At 35.5% G+C, this 20,259-nt stretch overlaps 1 protein-coding gene and 1 long non-coding RNA gene across 2 annotated transcripts in view; both read left to right on the plus strand.

Moving 5' to 3' along the window:
- Nucleotides 1-18,560, plus strand: part of TYR (tyrosinase) — a gene marked incomplete at its 5' end in the record, with an annotated part of 98,752 nt that extends 80,192 nt beyond the window's left edge. The window contains one exon of the mRNA XM_079105590.1: nt 17,871-18,560. Coding sequence (XP_078961716.1) covers nt 17,871-18,097 — 227 coding nt within the window. The 3' untranslated portion in view covers nt 18,098-18,560. The remainder of the gene's footprint in view (nt 1-17,870) is intronic.
- Nucleotides 1-20,259, plus strand: part of LOC306640910 — a 925,259-nt gene that overhangs the window by 545,908 nt on the left and 359,092 nt on the right. The gene's annotated exons all lie outside the window — the stretch shown is intronic.

Genomic DNA, 20,259 nt, shown 5'->3' on the forward strand with positions numbered 1-20,259 from the left:
GTGGTATAAGGTAAATATCAGCAGTTTCTTAATTAGCTTTGGAGCTTCATGCTAGAAGAGATTTTAAATCTGATTTTAAATCTGATTGATAATAGTAACTATAATGACAATTATAATGTTTATTGCTATGTCTCTGATTAAGATAGTTGTATAAATCCCTAGGTTTGGTGTCAGATCTGGGCTTTAAATAATCTCCCTAAGTAGGACTATGCCACTGTCTTCTTGACAAAACAGGAGTAGATGGCAATGTTTCTCCCTACAGGAAACCTGCTACATGCGGATTCTTTAAATGCATCACTAATTAACCTTTTATTATTCATTTATCTAGAAAGAGGTAAATTCTCTTAGAATTTAAGTGCCCAATATAAATGTGGATACATGGGGTAAAGGAAGTCCTCCTCTCACTACACTGTGCTTTCACTCCACCACATGAATGCCCCCAACCAAAAACAGCAAAACAAGTGGGAAAGAGAATTCAAGAGGCATTAATGTTGAATTATATTCACGGATAATTCATTAAACAGAGTAACATAAGGAAAATAAAATGAGCAAGTGAGTGAATTTTACCAACTTCATAGCTCTTATGATCAACTCTAGTGACACATAAATGACTGACATCATTTCAGATCTCAAGAAGCCACAAATCTAATGTGGAAGCAAGGTAACTGCACAAGAAAGTACAAAACATTGGGTAAGAAGACTAGTAGGTAAAATTCTAGAGCAGCAGGGAGAAGAAAAGCAAGGATTTGTGAACAGTTCAAACCACAAGGCAATACTTAAAGGACGAGCAGGCAGGTAGCAGACAGAAATGTTCAGGGAATATTCTAAGATAAGAGAATAACAAAAAAATGAGAGGTTGAAGTGTACAGTGTATTTATAGAATGCTGAGTTCACTTAAGTGGTATGAACCACAGAAAAGGATGTTGAGAAGATAAATTGAGTCACTGCATAGTATCAAACACATATTGACTACTTTTTGTATGCCACGAACTTTTCCAGTTATGTTGAGTGCCTTATTTCTTTTAGTCTTCACATCTACTCTAAAGCACTGATACAATTCTTTCTTTTTCCATTTCATCGATGAGTAAACAGGGACTTAAAGAATAACTTTTCCCTGTGCTTTTTACATATCATGTGACTGTCTTAGCTTTTTTTTTTTTTTTTCCTGTGACCAAAAGACCTGACAAGAACAATTAGAGAAGGAAAAGGGGTTTTTGGCTCAGAATTTCAAAGGTCCTTTGCCATAGACAGCTGACTCCAGAGCTGTGGACCAAGATGAAGCAAACATCATGGCAGACAGGTGTAGCAGAGAAAAGCAGCTTAGGACTTAGCAATCAAGAATGACAAAATGTAAACCCCAAAGGCATGCCCTCAGTGACCCACCTTCTCCAGTCACTTCCTATCTGCGGATGGTTACCACCCAGTTAATCTTCATCAGAGGATTAATGCAATGATTATACCAAAGCTCTTATAACCCAATCATTTCAACTCTAAACTGTCTTGTATTGTCTTAGGTATAAAATTTTGGGGGACATTTCATATCTAAAACCTAACAGTGACATAGCAGAAATTGTTAGCAGAATTAACAGAAAAGCACATTTTTTCCCACATTTTTTACTGATTCATTATAGTTGTACATACTAATGAGATTGTACATATTAATGTTAGTGTATATTTGATCAGTCTTATCTTGCCCTTTGGGGACCATTATTTGAACAAGTGTGGATTTGATTGAACATTTTTACTTTATGTGATGATCATAGACAAAGGAAGGGATAATCAAAATGGCTGACAGAGCAGATTAGTTTTTTGAAAACCTTGAGATTATTGAGAACAAGGAATTTTCCAGAGGGTGATAGTGAGCTAAAATGAGGGGGCCTTCTCTGAGTCAAAAAGAAAAGAAAAAGCGGTCTCAAGCCACATGTTTTCCTTTCATTTTAAAACAAACAAAACAACAGAAACAATGATAAAACAGGGCATAAAGAATGGACTCTATTGTAACTATTTTTCAAAGTTTCACCATTTAGTATTTTACAACTTCATCCCTATTTCTATTTCCAGAACATGGCAGATCCTTTCATGGATTCATGCTTTTGAACATTATGTCATCTCTGCCTAAATTCTGTTTCTTCAATTATCAAACTCACAGATATAAAATCATTTTATACACAGTCCTGTGTAGCTTCTCTATGAATCTGTCCCCTTTTACCTTGCCTACAAGTCCTGCAAGGTTAAAATTTACCTTACAATTCTTTCTCTTCTAAATAAAGATCTGATGTAACATGAAATCACTGAATCAATCTGAGTACAAATGATGTTTACTATGAACAATTTTATTGCTTAATTGTAAGTGAAATTGCTATATGAATGTCATCCCTTTAAATGTCCAGATCTCTTCTAGATGTTTATTCAAAAACATCTTTCAAGTATTCTATCATGCCAGGTATTTTTTTTAAGTAACCTTATAGGTTTCTTTATTCTTTCTATGTACAATTATTGAATAACTACTTTGAACAAGGCATCATTTTACATATCATGTATACAGTTGTAGATGAAATATTCTTTGTCTTTACACAGCTTATAATGAAGGAAAAGATCTTAAACAATTATTGCCTGATGACTCATTTATTTAGAGGGGTTCTTAAGGTGTCAATGAAGTGATATTTAAGAGAATATCAATATTACAGGTAAAATGAACTTATTCAAAAAGAAATCTTACTTGTTTATTTTTGCTATGATGTTAGGATAATAGAAGCCATCGATGAATTTAAGCAGGTCATGGTTAGATTTGAGCTTTTAAAAAGAGTTTCATTATTGCAGCATTTAGAAAGTTTTGTAACCATTGGAAAAGCACATGCAGAGTGACCACTGAAAATGTTATCATAAGAGTCCAGAGGGGCAGGGACAGTAAGTTTGGACTGTGGCAGTGGGACAGAGAAAGGGTAAATATGTCTCAGGGGAATAGGATATATTGACCTGACACTCAAAAGAGATGCCTAGTCCTCAGATTCTAATGAGAGGCAGGTCAGGACATAAATTGTAATCTGAGCTAATCTTAATCCCCTCCCACCACTGAATATGGAAACCAGAAGTGTTCTACCACTGAACAAAATTCTTACCAGATTTTTTTTTTCTTTTTTTTTTTTTTTTTTAGGCAGGGTCTCACTAAATTGCCTAGGCTGGCAATCCTATTCCTCTGTCCTTCCAGTTGCTGGAATTATGGGCCTGGGCTACTGTGTTGCATCCAGCTAATAGTTAAGACCTAATGTTATAATGATTTTAATTATATTTTATAGAGAAGCAAAGAGAATCAGAAATCTAAAATAACTGTTTCTGAATTACAAGGAGAGTAAGTGGCAAATATTAGATCTAAAACATGATCTGTTATCCTAGAGAATCCTGTTCCCTCTAACCCCTATATTGTCCTCCACATATATACTGTACCTCAGTCATCTTCCCTAGTGTCCAAATGGCTACTTTTTACTGCAAAGGCAAAAATCATTGGATCAGTGAGGTGGAGGAAGCTCTAAGATTCGCATGAGAAGGAAGGTTTTTATTATTTCTAATTAAATTTAAAGACAAAATTAATTTCAAATGCTTTATTTACTTTCCATACAGTTGTGACTTTAGTTAAAAAAAAAAAACTCTTGACTTTAAAATAAGCAAAAGCAATTGTTTACTTCTATTTTATGAATCATTCTATATTATTGCTTCTGTTGTACTTTCAAAGACTTTAAAATTTATCTCTATTCATTCCTAAACTTTAAGCTTATTTAAAAACTCCTTTAAAAGTCTTGATATAATTGAGTTTCAGGTCATTATTCATCATTCAGGTCTTCATGTTTATAATTATGTAAGTGTTTTCTCTAAAAAGGCAGCTAATATCTGGCATTTGTCAAACATTTTCTTTTATAATTAGATTTGGTGATGCTTTTAAAAATTGCTAGCAGGTCATTTTCTTGCATATATAATTGATTAAAAAGTGAGACTAAAAAGCTTCAGCAATGAAAGGTTATTTCCTCAATTTGGTACCATTTGTTGAGAGCTTCCTTCTTCCACTGTATCACAAAAGACATGAAAATTTGATTTCAAAAACAAGAAGTGTAGACCCTGTTCACAGTCACTGCAGTGTCTCTCTGCAAATGGAATTTGAGTCTCTATCATTTGTGGATTAGTTCAACATAGCTATGTTCCCACCTAGTGCAGATTATTCTGTCTGACTGAGGTGGCTTGCCATTAGCACCACACACACAAGTTCCAAGTCCTGCCTTATTCAGAGGGACAGTCTTCTAGGATGAGTTTACTTGGTAGATGTAGGAGGTCTCTGACCCATGGTCCTACTCTATCTTGTACATACTTTTATTAAAACTTCATTATTCTTGAAATAATTTGCTTTTCCAGAGATTCTTCCCTTCAGGCTAGGCACTCTCTTATTTATTTTTCACCCTATGTGCCTGGATCACCAACTGGCATCTAGTGTGTCTCACTGAATATTTGCATTTTGAATAAATGAAGGAATGAATAAAAGAATGAAACATGAAGCAAGACATAATTCTTGCTCTCCAAAGCCTGTGACAAGCCTGAAAAGTTAAGACATACATATGAATAATTCAAGTGCATGGGTAATTGTGCAAGTGTCACAGGAAAAGAAGACTGAGAATCCCGAAGAGACACCTCAGCTAAGTTATCAATTGAAGCAGGTTTGAGAGAAAAACAAGCTGGAACTGGTGCGCTTGAAATATGGATGAAATGATTATGGAATAACAAGAAAACAATAATAGCTACATATTGCTTTCTGTGTGGCAGGCATTGTACCAAGGGCTACATACACATTGCTTATTTTAATCATTGCAGGTTAACTTTTGAAGCTACAGACTTCTGATTCATTAGAGCAATGGTCTTCAACTTCTTCAGGTCTTTGTTGAGTGGACAAATGGACATAAAAATTCACTTTGGAAATAGAGAAAAAAATAAATAAACAGGACTATACAATTATTCCAAAGAGTATGTGTGACAGGAAAAGTGGAACTTTAAGTAGGTAAAGATGAAAGAAAAATATGACATTAAGAAAGAAGAAAATTGGTCAAATCATATTGTTATATTGTGTGTATGTACAAATATGTAACAACAAATATTCTCATTATGTACAACTATAATGCACCAATTAAAAATGTAGAAAGAAGCCAGGCACAGTGGCACGTACCTATAATCCCAGTGACTCAAGAGGCTGAGGCAGGAGGATCTCAAGTTCAAAGCCAGCCTCAGCAAAAGCAAGGTGCTAAGCAACTCAGTGAGACCCTGTCTCTAAGTAAAATACAAAATAGGCTGGGGGTGTGGCTCAGTGGTTGAGTGCCCCTGGGTTCAATCCCTGGTACAAACAAAAAATGTGGAAAGAAAAAAAAAAAAAAAGAATTAAAAGATATACTGTTGAGGTTCAAAAGAAGGTAGCCAAGGAAAAAAGTCAGAATTTTAGTTTGAAGACATTGAGAAATAGAGTGTTTTGAAGAAGTTGCTCCTTTGGTGAGTAAAAACTGAGACCACTTGGAACAGAAGGACAGACATAAAAATAGTATTTAAAAACAGTCAAAGTACTGGAACCATACCTTTCATAATAAAAGAAATAATATTTATTTCCTGGTTAGAGAATATTCCTGACTTAATAGTTCTGAATATTATCACATTTATGACAAACAATGAGGCTCTCATTATAAATTTTATTGTTGCTACCCATTCTTTCCACAATACCTTATAACATGAATATTTCTTTTTCCTAATTTAGTGAATCTAATTTTGTTATATATTGAGTTTACATATAATTGTAATTTCACAGTACTCTAAGGTACTTACCTTTTATTTTAGTGGGCAGATAATTAACTTTTCAAAACAGAACTTTCTGAAGTGCAAATAATAGAATCTCCATAGGAACAAAATTAAATAAAATATAATTAATTGTTTTACAAAATCTAAGGAAGAGAGTTAAAGTTATGGAAAAGGTAGAAATGCAACAGATACTAAAAAACAACAGAAACATAGAAGCTGAGTGCCCTGAAGACTGGGTCTTTTTCTTCCAGTCTCTAACTCTCGTGTGCTGGCTTCATCCTGTCTTCCACTTGGGAAGTCCTAATTCTTGAATCACCTGATTCTCAATTCCAGTAGAGTACATTCTGAGTAATGATCCTGAGTGACTGCTCAACTAATCAACTAAAGCCAAGGCAAGGGGTTATAAAAGAATGTTATTGTTCCTACTTCAGCAGTGGTGAAATAGAAGGATGGGGAGCAGATATACTAAGGTGATTAAAGTTCAAATTCCCAGGCTTAAATATTTCAGTTTATTGATCATTCCAGTGGTAGTGTTGGTATGTTGCTGCACATCCGCTTCATCATTTTAGAGACCAGAGCTGCTTTTTTATACCCTGAACCACATGGTCTGTGATGGCTCACTAATATTCTGTCTGCATTCCAGCTAAGAAAAAAGGAAAAGGAGAAAAAGCAAAGACATATCTTCTCTTTTTAAGGAAACAGTCCAAAAGTTACATGTATTATTTTTACTTGAGATTTGAATTATAGAGTTATTACTTGCAGCAAGGAAAACTCAGGATGCAATCCCTTTTTACATTGTTGCAAAATGAATATTGAATATCTTCAATGTACATTCTAAAAAAATCCAATGTACATTCTGTATATCTTCTACACACATTACAGAACATCTTCTATAATGAATTCACTGTTTCATAAACTATCTACTCTTATTGAGTCTTGAGTAAAGACTTCTTCATTTACTTAAATCTTCCAGTTTCCTAAATTCTATAATTATATTCACATGAATTTTAAAAATCTCTCTAAAATACTATGTGATTTACATATATAAATGATAGCAAAACAAAATTTATTTTCCATTATACTTATTTATGCTGTTTTTTTATTCAAGGACTTTTAATTTATGTAGTCCTTATCCAACAGTACCATATTTATTTTAATATACCTTACCTGATCATAAATGTTGTAAACACATAATTATATCATATATGATTTACTTTAGGTACTATCATTTTTGCAAAATGTACATTTTAATAATATGTTTCCAAATTGTATAAGCAGAAAATATTCATTTAGGTTTTGGAAAATTTAAAAGGAGAATAAACACAAAATTAAAATCACCCTTAAGCCTACTACTGGACACATTAATAAAGTGTTGTACTTATTTTAGTCTCGTTTTGCTCTTTTATCTTACATCCTACCCACAACCCCCTCCCCAATCAACTACAGTAATATCTTAACTATTTATTATGCATTTTATCTCCATATTTCAAATAATAGGCAAACACTACTAACTCAATACATCAAGTATATCTCTGGATTATTTTAGCTGTCTTATAAACTACTTTTTAATTTTTTATTTATGTTTCAATTAGTGCATTATGGTTATACTTAATATGCTATACAAAACTTATACATAAATCTATGCCATTTTAACTGGAATGAGATGAAATCTCAATGAAATTTCGATTTGCATTTCCCTGATTGGTAGGGATGTTGAACATTTTTTCATATAATTGTTAGCTATTTGCATTTCTTCTTTTGAGAAATATATGTTTAGTTCTCTTGCCCATTTGTTGATTGAATTATTGGGGTGTTTTGGTCAGCGTTTTGGCTGCTCTGACTAAAAGATTTGACCAGAACAGTTGTAGAGGAGGAAAAGTTTATTTGGAGGCTTATAGTTTCAGAGATCTCAATCCTTAGACAAGTTGGTCCATTCCTAGGGATTCAAGGGGAGGCTGACTATCATGGTGAAGAGTGCAGCAGAGGGAAGTGGTTCACATGGTGATCAGAAAGCAGAGAGGGAGACTCCACTCTCCAAATACAAAATATGTACCCGAAAGCCATGCCCCCAATAAATCACTACCTCCATTCACAACCCACCTGTCTCCAGTTACCACTCAGTTAATTCCTTCAGGGATTACTTCACTGTTTGGGTTAAAGCTATCATAACCCACTCATATCTCTTCCAAACCTTCTTGCATTAACTCACACATGACCTTTTGGGGAATACCTCACATCTAAACCATAACATTCTGCCCCTAGCCCCAAAAGCTTACACTTACCTGAAAACTTCAAAATACATTAAACCCGTTCCCAAAAGTTCCCATCGTCTCAACACTTCTAAGATTGCTCAAAGTTCAAGTCCAAAGTCTTCTCTGATGCTCCTTTTGCATTGGGAGTGCCTGTAAAATTAAAAGCAATTTACAAGTATCCAATATATAATGGTATAGAGCAAATATTTCCATTTACAAAATTAGGGGCATAGAAAGATGGAATGAGACCAAAGCAAGACAGAAATCCAGCTAGGCAAACAAGTCCTGTAGTTCTAAGTTTGGCATCTGGAGCACATGGCATCATAATGTTCTCTCCGAAGAGCTTAAATAACTCTGTCCCTTTGGCCTTGTTGGTTACAGTCCAAGTGGCCTTTCTGTTGGCTTGTCTCTGCTTGATTCCTGCAGCTTTCCTAGATTGATGTCCCATGTTACTGGCATTTCTTAATCAGGGGTCTCCACTGCACCTTTGGCTTATTCCTCAAATCTCCACACATTGCCTTTTTAGGGAGTGCCCACACGAACTTCGACCCTGTTGCGCTTTTTCTGGCTTCCAAGACCTTACTTTTTGTTTTTTGTTTTTTGTTTTTTGTTTTTTTTTTTGCTTTTTTTTTGGGGGGGGGAAGATTTTGATAGTGTTTTATTGGGAGCATAATTAATACAAATTATAGTATATAGATTTTGCAAATCAAATATACAAAGGGAGGAAGGGGAGGGAGAAAAAGGGAAAGCAAAACTAACATATATCTTAGAGCTCTTTTACCTCCTTGGTTAGATAAATTTCCAAGCATTTAATATTTTTGAGGTTATTGTAAATGGGATAGTTTTCCTGATTTCTTCCTCAGCTGAATCACTCTTGCAGTATAGGAACACTATTAATTTGTGGGTGTCAATCTTGTATCCTGCAACTTTGCTCAAAACTCTTATAAGCTCAAGAAGTTTTGTGGTGGAATTTTTTAGGACTTCTATATAGAATCATATCATCAGCAGAGATCATTTGACTTCTTCTTTTCTTATTTGTATCCCTTTGATTTCCTTTTCTTGCCCAATCACTCTGGCTAATGTTTCAAGGCCTCTATTGAATAGAAGTGTGAGAGTGGACAGCCTTGTCTTGTTCCTAATTTTATTTATTTTTTTTTATTTTATTTTATTTTTTTTTTGGTTTTAAAAAGTTTTTTTTTATTGTAAACAAATGGGATACATGTTGTTTCTCTGTTTGAACATGGCGTAAAGGCATACCATTTGTGTAATCATAAATTTACATAGAGTAATGTTGTTTGATTCATTCTGTTATTTTTTCCCTTCCCCCCCACCCCTCCAACCCCTCTTTTCCCTCTATACAGTGCTTCCTTCCTCCATACTTGCCCCCCTCCCTAACCCTAACTCTAACCCTAACACTAACCCTTCCCTCCCCCCATTATGTGTCATCATCCACTTATTAGTGATATCATTCGTCCTTTGGCTTTTTGAGATTGGCTTATCTCACTTAGCATGATATTCTCCAATTTCATCCATTTGCCTGCAAATGCCATAATTTTATCATTCTTTATGGCTGAGTGATATTCCATTGTATATATATATACCACAGTTTCTTTATCCACTCATCAATTGAAGGGCATCTAGGTTGGTTCCACAGTCTGGCTATTGTGAATTGAGCAGCTATGAACATTGATGTGGCTGTATCTCTGTAGTATGCTGATTTTAAGTCCTTTGGGTATAGGCCAAGGAGTGGGATAGCTGGGTCAAATGGAGGGTCCATTCCAAGTTTTCTAAGGAATCTCCACACTGCTTTCCAGAGTGGCTGCACTAATTTGTAACCCCACCAGCAATGTATGAGTGTACCTTTCTCCCCACATCCTTGCCAACACCTGTTGTTGCTCGTGTTCTTGATAATCGCCATTCTAATTGGGGTGAGATGGAATCTTAGGGTGGTTTTGATTTGCATTTCTCTTATTACTAGAGATGTTGAACATTTTTCCATGTGTTTGTTGATTGCTGTAGATCTTCTTCTGTGAAGTGTCTATTCATTTCCTTAGACTATTTGTCGACTGGATTATTTGAATTCTTGGAGTAGAGTTTTTTGAGTTCTTTATAGATTCTGGAGATTAGTGCTCTATCTGAAGTATGATTGGCAAAGATATTCTCCCAATCTGTAGGCTCTTTCTTCGCATTGCTGATAGTTTCCTTTGCTGAGAGAAAGCTTTTTAGTTTGAATCTATCCCAGTTATTGATTCTTGCTTTTATTTCTTGTGCTATGGGAGTCCTGTTAAGGAAGTCTGGTCCTAAGCCAACATGTTGAAGATCTGGACCTACTTTTTCTTCTATAATCTGCAGGGTCTCTGGTCTGATTCCGAGGTCCTTAATCCATTTTGAGTTTAGTTTCGTGCATGGTGAGAGATATGGGTTTAGTTTCATTCTGTTGCATATGGATTTCCAATTCTCCCAGCACCATTTGTTGAAGAGGCTATCTTTTCTCCATTGCATATTTTTGGCCCCTTTGTCTAGTATGAGAAAATTGTATTTATTTGGGTTTGTGTCCGTGTCCTCTATTCTGTACCATTGATCTACCTTTCTATTTTGGTACCAATACCATGCCGTTTGGGTTACTATTGCTTTGTAGTAGAGTTGAAGATCTGGTATTGCAATACCCCCTGTTTCACTCTTCCTGCTAAGAATTGCTTTAGCTATTCTGCGTTTCTTATTCTTCCAGATGAATTTCATAATTGCTTGCTCTATTTCTGTAAGGTACGTCATTGGGATTTTAATTGGAATTGAATTTTCACTTTTACTCCCTTGAGTCTAAGATGGGTGTGGTTTTGCCAGAGCCGGAGATGCCCTCAAGTCATCTTTCTCATTGTCTCTGGGCAGTCTTTAGCACTTCTTTTGTGGCCATGTCTTTAACAATTGTAACTTCCTTAGCCCTAGTTTTATTCTCAACTTTCAAGTTCAAGTTTTTAAAATCTTTCTGCTCTGCTTTCTGCTCCTGAATATCACAATTTGGCTAAAAGTCAACAACAAATATCGGTGCCACCACCTGAATGCTTTGCTGCCTAGACATTTCTTCTGCCAGATTAAGAGGTCCATCATTTTTAAAATCAGCCTCACAGAAAGTCTCAGGACATGGGCAAAATGCAGACAACTTCTCAGCCAGAACACAATATGAATGTCCTCTAGTCCAATTACCAATAGTGTCTTCCTTTTCCTCTAAACCCTCTTGAGCCTTGTTTTTACGGTGCATGGTCCTATTGGCATTCTGGTCCTCTGAGCTCCCATCAGAATTGGCCATTAAACTTGGCTTACAACAATCTAAAGCATTTCCATCTAGCACTGCTAACTATTTCAAAATTCCTCCCACCAATTCCTTAAAGCTCAAAAAGCTTCTGAGCTACATGGTCAGGGTAGTTACAGCAATGACCCCACTTCACAGTATCAATTTCTGTTTTAGTCAGCTTTTCCTCTACTGTCACTGAAAGACCTGACCCAAAAAACTATAGAGGAGGAAAAGTTTATTTAGGGATTCATAGTTTTAGAGGTCTCAATCCATAGACAGTAGGATCCATCACTCAGGGGTCCAGGTGAGGCAGGATATCATGGTAGAAGATTGTGGCAGAGGGAACTAGCTTACATGATGATCAGGCAGCAGAAAGACTCCACTGGCCAGACATAAATGTATAACCCAAAGCTCCACCCCAGTTCCTGCCTCCTCCAGTCACACCCTACAACTTCAGTTACCACTCAGTTAATCCCATCAGGGGTTAATTCACTGTTTGGGTTAAGGCTACCATAACCCAATCATTTCTTCTCCAAACCTTCTTGCATTGTCTCATTGTGGGAGACACCTCACATCCAAACCATAACATTGGGGGTTTTTTGTTGTCATTTGCTTTGTTTTGTTTTTTTTGGTATCAAGTTTTTTGAATTCCTTATATTTTGTGGATGATAAGCCCCTATCAGAGGAGTAACTGGCAAAGATCTTCTCTCATTTTGTAGGATCTCCCTTCACACTCTTAATTGTGACCTTTGTTGTACAGAAGCTTTTAATTTGATGCCATCCCACTTATTGATTCTTGGTCTAATTTCTTCAGCTTTTATTTGCATAGGCACTAACTTCCTGTGACTTCAATACGTGGGAATGTTGAACCTATCTTCTAGCAGTTGCAATTTCTGGACTAATTCTTAGGTCTTTGGTCCACTTTCAGTTGTCTTTTGCACTGGATGGGAGATAGGGATCTAGATTCATTCTTCTCCACATGGATATCCCACTTTCCACCACCATTGGTTAAAAATGCTATCTTTTTTCCAACATATGTTCTGGGACTTTTTAAAAAAATATCAGATGGCTGTATCTATGTGGATTTGTCTCTGTGTCTTCTACTCTGTTCCTCTGATCTTCATGTCTTCTTTGATGACAATATCTTACTGTTTTTGTCATTATAACTCTGTAGTATAATTTGAGATAAGGTATTGTGATGCCTCCAGCATCACTCTTCTTGCTCAGAATTGTTTTGAATATTCTTGGTCTTTTATACACTTTCAAATGAATTTTAGGACTGCTTTTTTTTTTCTAGTACTGTAAAAAATATCATTTGTATTTTGATGGGGATTGTACTGAATCTGTATAGTGCTGTTTAACACTGTTAACTGTTTGGCATTTTAACAATATTAATATTTCCTATTGAAGACTATGAGAGATACTTCCATTTTCTAAGTTCTTTTTCTATTTATTTTTTCAGTTTTCTATAGTTTTAATTTGTATAGTCCTTTCACTTCCTTTGTTGGACTCATTACCTTTTTGTAAAGTTATTGTGAATGAGATCATTTTCCTGATTTCTTTCTCAGCAGATTCATTACTGGTGTATAGGAAAGAGATTGACTTCTGTATGTGGATCTCTTATACTGTTACTATGCTCTAGGAGTATTCTGGTAGAGTTTTGGGGGACTTCCAACAAACTATGGTAGTTTAACTTCTTTTCCAATTTGTGTCCCTTTAATTTCCTTCCCTTGCCTAATTACCCTGACTAGACTTTTGAGAACTATATTAAATAGGAGTGGTGAGAGTGGATATCCTTGTCTTGTTCCTGATTTTAAAGGAAATGCTTTCAGTTTTTCCCTATTCTGTATAATTTTGGCTTTGGATTTTTCATATGTAGTCTATAATACTGAGGTAAGTTCCTCTTATCCCTAATTTCTCCAGATTTTTAAAAAATTAATGGATACTAGATTTTATCAAAACCTTTCCTACATCTATTGAGATGCTCTTATGATTCTTGTACTTAATTCCATTTATGTCGTGAATTACATTTATTGATTTGCATATGTTGGACCACCTTGCATCCTTGGGATGAAACCCACTTGATCTTCTTGATGTGTTTTTTAATGTGATTTTTAATGCCAATATTTTACCAAGAATTTTTGCATCTCTGTTCATCAGGTATATTGGTATGAAGTTTTCTTTCCTTGATGTATCTTTGTCTTTTTATGGTATTGGGGTAGTACTAGTTTCATTGATTGAATCTGGCAGTGTTCTCTCCATTTCTATTTCATGGAATAATTTGAGGAGAATTAGCATTAGTTCTTCATTTTAGGCCTGGTAGAACTCAACTGAGAATCTATCTTATTCTGGGCTTTTCTTTGTTGGAAGTCTTTAAATTGTTGCTTCAATCTCATTGCTTGATATTTGTCTGTTTAGGTTTTCTATACCCCATGGTTCAATTTGGATAGGTCATTTGTGTCTAGTAATTTGTCAGTATCATCTAGATTTTCTAGTTTATTAGAGTATAAATTTTCAAAATAGTTTCTAATGATTCTCAGATTTCAGAACAGTTTTTTGTGACACTTCTAACTTATCATCTCTCATTTTGTTGATTTGGGACTCCTCCTCTCCTCTCCTCTTCTTTTCTCTTCTCTCCTCCCTCCCCTCCCCTCTCCCCTCTCCCTCTTCCCTCCCCACCTCTCCCCTTCCCTCCTCCCTCTCTCTCTTTCTCTCTCTCTCTCTCCCTCCCTCCCTCGTTGGATTAGTTTGGGTAAGGATTTAGCAATCTTATTTATTTTTGCAAGATTGATTCTTTGTATTGTTTTTTCATTTTCAATTTCATTAATTTTGACTCCGATCATAATTATTTCTTGTCATCTACTGATTTGTTCTTTTCTAAGACCTTGAGGAGTAACATTACATTATTTATTTGTGATATTTCTGGTTTCAGTCATTGTTATTATTGTTTATGTAGCCACTCAGTGCTATGAACTTTCCTCTTTGAGCTGCCTTCAGATTATCCCAGAGATTTTGATATATTCTATTTCTATACTCAGTTGCTTCTAGTTTTCTAATTTATCTCTTGATTTTTTCTGTGATCCATTCCTAATGCAAGTGCATTATTTAATCTTCAGAAGTTAAAATGTTTTTTAGTTTTTAATTTGTTGATTTCATTTCATTATGATATGATAGGATGCAAGGAATTATCTCTACTTTTTTTGTATTTGCTAATACTTGCTTTGTTTCCTAAAATATGATCTATTTTAGAGAAAGTTCTTTGTCTTGCTGAGAAGAAAGTGAATTTGGTTGTTGATAGATAAAATATTCTCTAGATGTCTGTTAGGTCTATTTGATTAATAGTTTTAGTTATGAAAAGTACTTACTATATCAGAATGACCTATTGAATGATGAGAAAGGTGTGTTGAAATCCCCCAGTATTATTGTTTTGGTGCTTATTTAATTTAGGATGAATTGGATTTGTTTTATATGTGTATGTACATCAACATTAGGGGATTAGAGACATAAATATTTGCACATCATTTTGTTGTTGGATGATTCCCTTAACCAGTAAGAACTGACCTTTTTTGTCTCTTCTGATTAACTTTGGCTTGACCTCTACTTTGTCTGATTTGAGGGTAGCTACCCTTGCTTCCTTTAAGTCTCAATTTGCATGGTCTATTTTTCCCCCTCCTTTCACCTTCAGTCTGTGAATATCTTTGCCTATCAGTCAAATCTCTATCTCTTGTAAACAACAAATAATTGGGTCTTGTTTTTAACCCTCTCTGCCAACATGTATCGTTATTGCAGGGAGATCATTTTTATTTCCTGCCATTTTGGTTTATTTGTAATGCTTATTAATTCAAATTTGATTCTCCTTTAATTAACTATTCTTCCAGTGAAATTAATCTATATGCTGACACTGATATTTATTTGTTTGTTTGTTTATTTATTTATTTATTTGGTACTAGTGATTGAACCCAGGGGTGCTTTACCACTGAGCTACATCCCAATCTTTTAATTTTATTTTTTATATTTTGATCATGGATCTTGCTAAATTGCTAAGGGTCTCATACTATCCTAATGCTGACCTTGAACTTGCAATCCTCCTACCTCAGCCTCCTGAGCTGTTGGAATTACAGGTGTCTGCTGGAATGTTTGTCTTCTGATATTTATTTTTCATTTCTCCTGCATGAAATACTTCATTGAGTATGTTTTATTGTGCTAGATTAGTGGTTATGAATTCTTTAATTTCTCACGGAAGGCTTTTATTTAACATTCAATTCTAAAGAATAATTTTGCTGGACACGGTAACCTTGATTGGCACCTGGGTTTTTTGTTTGTTTGTTTGTTTGTTTGTTTTAAGGGATTGGTATGTGTTATTCTGGCTTTTAGGGTCTGGGCTGGAAAATTAGTTGAGATCCTAATTGACTTACTCCTAAATGTGACTTACCATTTTTCTCTAGTGGTTAATAAACAGGGGGAAAACTTGTTGAAAATGTTCTCCACAGTTCCTCTAATCCGGGCATAAAATTGTAATGTTCTTGAATATGTTGAGAAATTGTCATTAAAGATAACAAAATTACTATTACATTATATAGTGACTGAATGAAACAGGAACAAGAGAAAAATTTGGAAAAGAAAAAAAAAGAGTAAAGAAAAGATAGAATAGTATAAATCAAGACTAAAAAGAAGAAAGAAGTGGACAGAGAGGTTTTGAGACAGGAGCAGAAGAGTGCCCAGGTCGTAGGTCAGTGGGCTTGTATCTGAGCACACAGGTTGGTGGCTGGTGTCTGTGGAGTGCTCCTCTGAAAGCTCCTCTGTGGAATATACTGCCATTGTGTATGCATGTGGTTCCATGGTGGTCACTTGGGGTTATGCTCAAAAATTCCCTTCTGTGGGTCTGTGCATCTGAATGAGAATTGGGCTAACTGCCAACTCTGGGACTCACAGCTGTGGATCCTCCTAGAGACTCTAGAGCAGAGTAACTCCTTTTCTGGTTGCTTACGGATTTCCTGCCAGTGAGTATCTTATTCATCAGCCCACAGGCCTGAGCCTGTGTGCTTGGAGGATGCTGTATTGCATCTGCTGACTCCTCCTGTTGGGTGAGAGGACACAGGATGCAGGACTCAGAGCTGTCCAAACCTTCTTTCATTTCCTCCATCTTCTTAGGACAGTACTGTCATGATTTGGGGTCAAATTCATATGTAGGATTATCATCATTTTTACTACTTAAATATTATTCAGAGTTTAACCAAATAATACGGTATGATTATTTCCGTTCTTAAGTTACTTTTCACTTAGAGTTAAAACTTCTTCTTTTGGCTTTCTTTTGAAGTATTGGTACTAAATTATTTTAGAACAACTCTAAATATAACCTCTTAACATAATGAAACATGGGTGATTTATAACTTTTTCCTTGGACAATACTCTGTATAGCTCTTCTCTTCTCATTCCCCACCTACCATCAGGGAACATTCCTTCACCATCTCATCTGCATCCAACATAGTCATGCAGTAAATTTTTTATTCTTTCATATGTGTTTCAGGCATCATACCAGATATCAGGATTATACCAATAGTTAAAGCATAATATTGGTCTTCATGGAGTTAGTTCAATAGAGAAAATAGACATGTAAATAGTAATTGGAATATATTGTAGTAGGTACAATAATAGAGGAAATGCTAATCCCATTACATTTTAGATACTTAAGGCTGTTGAACTCAATATAAAAATGCTTTAAGAAACTCATTGCAGTTGAGAAGCTCAGAATTGACTTCATGAAACAATTCAAGAACACTCTAAGGGATCCCAATGAGTACATTACTTCTGAAGTGTGTGTGTGTGTGTGTGTGTGTGTGTGTGTGTTAGATTATTAAACTACATAATTTTAGATGTAGGAAGCTTTTTTGAGCAATAGTAACCAGGGTTCTTGTCCTTCCCCTGTGACCTTTCAGTATGTAGTTTGAAGCAATATAAAAACGACCAGACTACTTGAGGATTTTTCTTACTCAGAGTCATTGAAAAATACATTTGGTTAAAATCTGTTGTTTTAAGATTTAACATTGTGATCTCTATGTATTCAGAGAAATGTCCTGGAGTTCTTGGAGTGTTCTGAGATTACTGAGCATTTGCCAGCTTTATCATCAATGTTTGTAAAATAATTTTAAATTACTAATTACAATGGATTATTAAATGGTTAATGATATAGCAGTGTTTCATTGATAATAAGAATTCCTGTAGGATCAGCAGAAAGCTGAAATAATAATAACTGAGTACACAGTAGGTACCAGGTGCTGAGTAATTTGCAGATGTTACATATAAACTTTAAGGAAATTTCCTTTTCCTTTTTTGCTGGTGAAAAAATTGAGATTTAAGAGTATTAGGTAGGACTTTTCTAAGTGCTTACAGCTAATTAGTAGCAGAGCTGACACTCAAACCCAGGCGTCTGACTCCAAAGTATTATCTGTGGATAATGATGATGATGATGATAGCAATAGCAAATACATTAAGATGTGTTTCTATTTCAGGTCCAGGCTTTTTTCAAAACTACATTGCGCCCTATTTGGAACAAGCCAGGCAGATCTGGCCGTGGCTCCTGGGGGCAGCTCTGGTAGGGGCTGTCCTTGCTGCCATGCTGGCAGGGCTCATCTGCCTTCTGGGTCGTCACAAGAGAAAGCAGCTTCCTGAGGAAAAGCAGCCACTTCTCATGGAAAAGGAGGATTACCACAGCCTGTTGTATCAGAGTCACTTATAAAAGGTTTAGGCAGCGGAGTGGGACCGACAGGTCTGACCTCACTCTAACTCAGGGCAGCACAGGTTCCCTGGGGTATAGAAAGCCCTGGCATTTGTCTGTGAAGAGGGACACAAGGTGTGTCCCTCACACCCAGGTAGAACACAACTGTGCTTGTCTTGCTGTTTTCATTCAACCCTTTTTATAGTTTCCCCCAATCTGTATCTCCAAGGGAAAAAAAAAAAATTGGTAACAAGTAACTGTTCCTTGTATCTGAATAAAACTACGTGTATAAAAAAAACACACAATTTTGACTTTTGCCTCCTGATTATTTAAAGATGTACTTCTTTTTGTCTTCTTTCTTTGAATTTAATAAAATTGCAACAAATCTACACTAACTGACTCCTTTGAACTTGAGAAATACATTTTTATTTCCTGCAGGAAGCATAGTATTTCCCTGTACGTTACATTCCTGCTCCAAAATATGTGTAGACTTCAAACAGAAAACAACCTTCAGCTCTTTCCTGTCATAGCCTGACCACACTTTGGAAGGTCACTGAGAACAAAGACCCAGCCATTAGAACAAATCTGGCTAAGTGCCTGTCCCTATTAAAAGTCTTGCCAGTGATAATAATAAGCATATTAACAGCTATTTTATCTTCTAAAAATAATTTTATTTCATTAGAGAAAGTTGAAAATGCTACAAAACATTTGAAGATTCAGAATAGTTAACTGACTATTGGCTGGCTGCCCTTCTAGCAAAAAAAAAAAAAAAAAAAAAAAAAAAACTCATTTCCCTTTTTTTGGCTATTAACATTTTAAATTAGGATGTCTAGAAAATCCCAGGACTTGAGTTTTGGTTCTGGTTGACTTTCTAAACATATCTCAATTAATATTACATTTGTATTATAGTTACATGAACCTTAAAAGAATAGGATCAGTGGGTGGCAGTAATAGGGGTCCCATTTTGACTCATTAAATGAAAAACTATCCGATACTCATGGTTTTCCAAAGCCAAAATGAACATCCTTGAAAAAAAAAAGATAAGTAGCTGCCACTGGAAATCTTCAGGTAGAATTTGGAAAATTAATCCAACTTGGAGTTTATGGAAAAAAATTAAGTAAGTCTAGAGTTATTTAAATTGGCTCAGGGATGTTAAGAGCCTTTTCCCTATGGAAAAACAAGGTCAAACTGCTCTATCAAAAGACCCTGTTACTCTGCCACAGCATTTCAGGGTGTCACAGAGTCTTCCCCACTCTCCCTAACAAACCATGTCCTTTTCCCTGTCATGGTGTCCTTATTCTCTTCAGTGCTTTTGGTCCACTTTTGTGCTTGTCTGTCAAGAATTTTCAAATGTGTACTTCAGCATGACTACTTGTCTTACATGTCCAGACTTGTCTCTCATCATCTCTTTATGTCATCCTTCAATGTCATATTTTAAAGAGAATTGCCTAATCCAAGCTCCCAGAAACCTTACTAGGTTTGGCACCTGAACCTCTATATCTCTGAAAGAGTCTCAACTTAATGGCTTTGTTGGGAATTGTCACCCACAGTGTCAGTATCTATAATTCATACAAGGTCTGAAGCATAACATTTTTATATTTTATGAATACATTTGAAAATGAAGTGACTGGAACTTCAGAACTGTTGGAAATATCTTTCATTACTCCAAGTTTAAATTACAATATCTATCATCATAGTACACATATTGGTAAAGTGATTTTGGCTATTTTAAAATCCAAAGTAAATAGAAATTTATAATTATTTCAGAAGTTATCTCATTGATGGTCATAAAGTACTGATTATTATAGAACTCATTAATAGAACAACAGTCATCCTCTAACTCCTGTTTGTTGTTGTATTCTGTTATCTAGTGGAGAAAAATCAGCACGCTCCTTGACACAGTGGGGTCTGTGGCAGGAGAGGTCTAATGCTAGGGACTGTATCATTAGCTCAGTGCAGAGAGATGATTTGAAATATAGCTGTAGAAATGGCATCTTAAGACTGGAGTCGTTTTAGTTGAGAATTGGAACTATTACATAAAAGAGAAAACAGAAATGTGGAAAGAAATGTGTATGATGGTTTCTGAAGAAGGATTAGTGACTAAGGATACTTTCAGTCACAGCATTCATGTGTGTGGGTAAGTCTGGCTGAGTGGAGGCCAAGGTTATTCAAACACTGCAAAA

The sequence above is a fragment of the Sciurus vulgaris genome (assembly GCF_902686455.1).
Source record: "Sciurus vulgaris genome assembly, chromosome: 11".
NCBI classification, from domain to species: Eukaryota; Metazoa; Chordata; class Mammalia; order Rodentia; family Sciuridae; genus Sciurus; species Sciurus vulgaris.